The sequence below is a fragment of the Nyctibius grandis genome, chromosome 4 (genome assembly GCF_013368605.1).
Source record: "Nyctibius grandis isolate bNycGra1 chromosome 4, bNycGra1.pri, whole genome shotgun sequence".
Taxonomy (NCBI): Eukaryota; Metazoa; Chordata; class Aves; order Nyctibiiformes; family Nyctibiidae; genus Nyctibius; species Nyctibius grandis.
Window position 1 is genome coordinate 74,631,298 of NC_090661.1, and position 2,583 is coordinate 74,633,880.

General features: G+C 43.6%; 1 protein-coding gene across 1 annotated transcript; it reads left to right on the forward strand.

Annotated features, from left to right (window-relative positions):
• The first annotated feature begins 254 nt into the window (after positions 1–254).
• GPRIN2 (G protein regulated inducer of neurite outgrowth 2) lies at positions 255–2,381 on the forward strand. Its single transcript, XM_068399644.1, has one exon. The coding sequence runs from the start codon at positions 255–257 to the stop codon at positions 2,061–2,063; it is 1,809 nt and encodes a 602-aa protein (XP_068255745.1). The 3' UTR covers positions 2,064–2,381.
• The last annotated feature ends 202 nt before the right edge of the window (positions 2,382–2,583 follow it).

Consider the following 2,583-nt stretch of genomic DNA (forward strand, 5'->3'; position numbering starts at 1 on the left):
TGGAAAAAAACCCAGAATTTCAATAAACCCTGAATCTAATTCAGGGAAAAACCCTCTGTGGAAACTGAAAATGGAAACTGGCCAGTCTGAGTACACAGAGACTACAGTACAGTGCTTTTTTAAAAGTATTTGTGAACTGTGAAAAGCAAGAAGCCCAGGCAGAAGGTCAATACAGATTATAGTTTCCAGTGCATCTATTTCCTTCTCAAATTGCTTTTTTATTCACCCTTTCTTGCAGATCCCTCTTTTTTGCCATGTCAGCTGACAGCCACCAGCTCCACACTCATTCCTACCCGGACGTACTCAGTTCTACTTGTCATGGTCTCTTGAATGTCAACAGTCACCCCCTGTCAAAGAGCTCCTCAAGTCTGGCCTGTACTAGGCAATCAAGTTCAGAGGAAAGGCAAAGCAACAAACAGGAGCTGAAGAAAAGCCACAGTAGCACCATCTGCCATACTCTGGGAAACAAGAGTGATGCCAGGAGTGTTCCAAGTCCTGGATGGTCCTTCTCGCAGCCTGGGATGATGGGCCTTGGATCAGTGGTCCAAACCACAGGCAATCAGTCAGCCAATGACAATTCACAGAGCAGAACTAAGACTACAAACCATTTTCTTATCGCTGAACAGTCCCCAGCATCCTGGGAAGTAAGGGACACTAAGATGTGTGTAAAGAGCAGCACTGTTGAGAATGTTTCGTCAGCCTGCATTGTGCACCAGCAAAGCATGTGTGAAATGGAAGAACCAGGAACTACCCTTCAGAGAAGCCACTCAGACCTAACTTGCAGTTGCAAACAGCAGACTTATGTCACTCACACAGAAAACAGTGCTACTCACTCCAGCCTAAGCTCTTCTAGCTGCAGGCATGGTCCACCAGGGGCTAGGATTTCTTTCCAAACACAGAGATATGGGTCAGAAACAAATGAAAATACATCTCACTATCAAAACCTTGTGACTCATCTTCCCGTTCTACCTAGAGACCAAAAAGTACCCACAAATAGCTTTGACAGTGGTGGTATTCCACATAATACTACTGTTTACACTGATCCTGGAACATTTCACACTGCTGTTCTAGGACCCCACATGCCTGGAAATGGTTTCTTAAACAGGACAATGTTCAGTCAAGCCACTGGGTTTATTCATGGTGGTCTGACTTATGGTAATATTCCAAGCTCTGCATACTCCCCCATGGTGATGACAGTTCATAACAATTCTGCAGGGCCCTGTAATATACGGCAGGACCCTTGTATGAAAGTAGATGCCACCGTCCCTGCCTATTGCCATTCTTTGCCCATACCATCTACACAACTTGTTCCACGGTTGGTATGCTCAGTTAGCGAGTCAGGAAAAGAGCAGGCAGCACCTGGCTATTTTCATTCCTTTTCTACTTCAGACATTCTGACATATCCTAAGCTGGTGTCTTCAGTAAGTGAATCAGGCCTGGATGCCAAGAGAGTCCTGAAGTGCTGCAGCATTCCTGAAGAACAACTGCAACATGCTCAACACTGTGCTCAGCAGGAGAGAACTCCTCCAGAAACAAAGGCTGCCTGTGTTGCCTTTAGTAGCCAGCAAGGTGCAGACATGGTAATGACAACTAAGGATATGTGGACTATGACCTCTATGAATGATTTAATCAAAGGACTGAAACCAGCTCTTGAGCGTAGAGATGCCCAGGTACAAACTCTTCCAACCATGGAGTGCAAATCTGTGGCAACAAGCCCAGTGGCTGCAGCTTCAGAAGACCACTCACATGTGTTCCCAGAGGTGAACCTGGAGCAAGACTTGGAGGCTCCCAAATCTCCGGTACATGAAGTGATATGGGATGATGAAGGAATGACATGGGAAGTGTATGGGGCATCTGTGGATCCAGAAGTCCTTGGGTTAGCCATTCAAAAACATCTCGAGATTCAAATAGAACAATTACAGATAGAGCCTGCTCAGCTGGCTGGGAAAAGTAATAAGGAGCCATCTTCTGATAAAATGGGGAAAAAAAGGCCATTCAGAACAATGATGCATTCCCTGAGATATCCCAGCTGTTGTGCTCGTTCCAGTACTGCAGTGGAGTGAGCACAACTGTGGGACAGCTGTGCTGCTTTTAAATTGTAAATAAATGCAGACTCTCACGTATTAACATGGTACATGTGGACAATCCACTTCAGGATAAGTGGGAAACGTTCGGTGACCATCAAATACATGTTTTTCCTTGCTTTTATGTGTGGTTGGGCCATGTAACAGAGGACGTAAGGTTGTACCTACATCATGCCATCTGAATGCTCTTGACTGTATTTAATGTAGCACTGTTTTATTCTTCTGTGTTAGTTTTAAATCTTGTTGTAAGGAATGAGACTTCTAAATGATGCATCTTTTAAAAGTAATGATGATTTTTTTTCTGTATTTCAATAATTTAGGGTTAGAAAACAAAGTTAGAAAATGATGCTTTAATCAAAGTTCTTAGCTTTCAATCCTACTCCCTTAAATTGCTCCGGGAGCTACTTTACTGTTAATTTATAACAATGCCGACTATAAAGCCACTTTCACTGTAGACAAAATGACAAACGAGTGTAATGCTATATGACAAAGAATTGTA

Coding starts and splice junctions, on each gene's coding strand:
- GPRIN2 (XM_068399644.1), top strand. CDS start 255: ATGTCAGCTGACAGCCACCAGCTCCACACTCATTCCTACCCGGACGTA.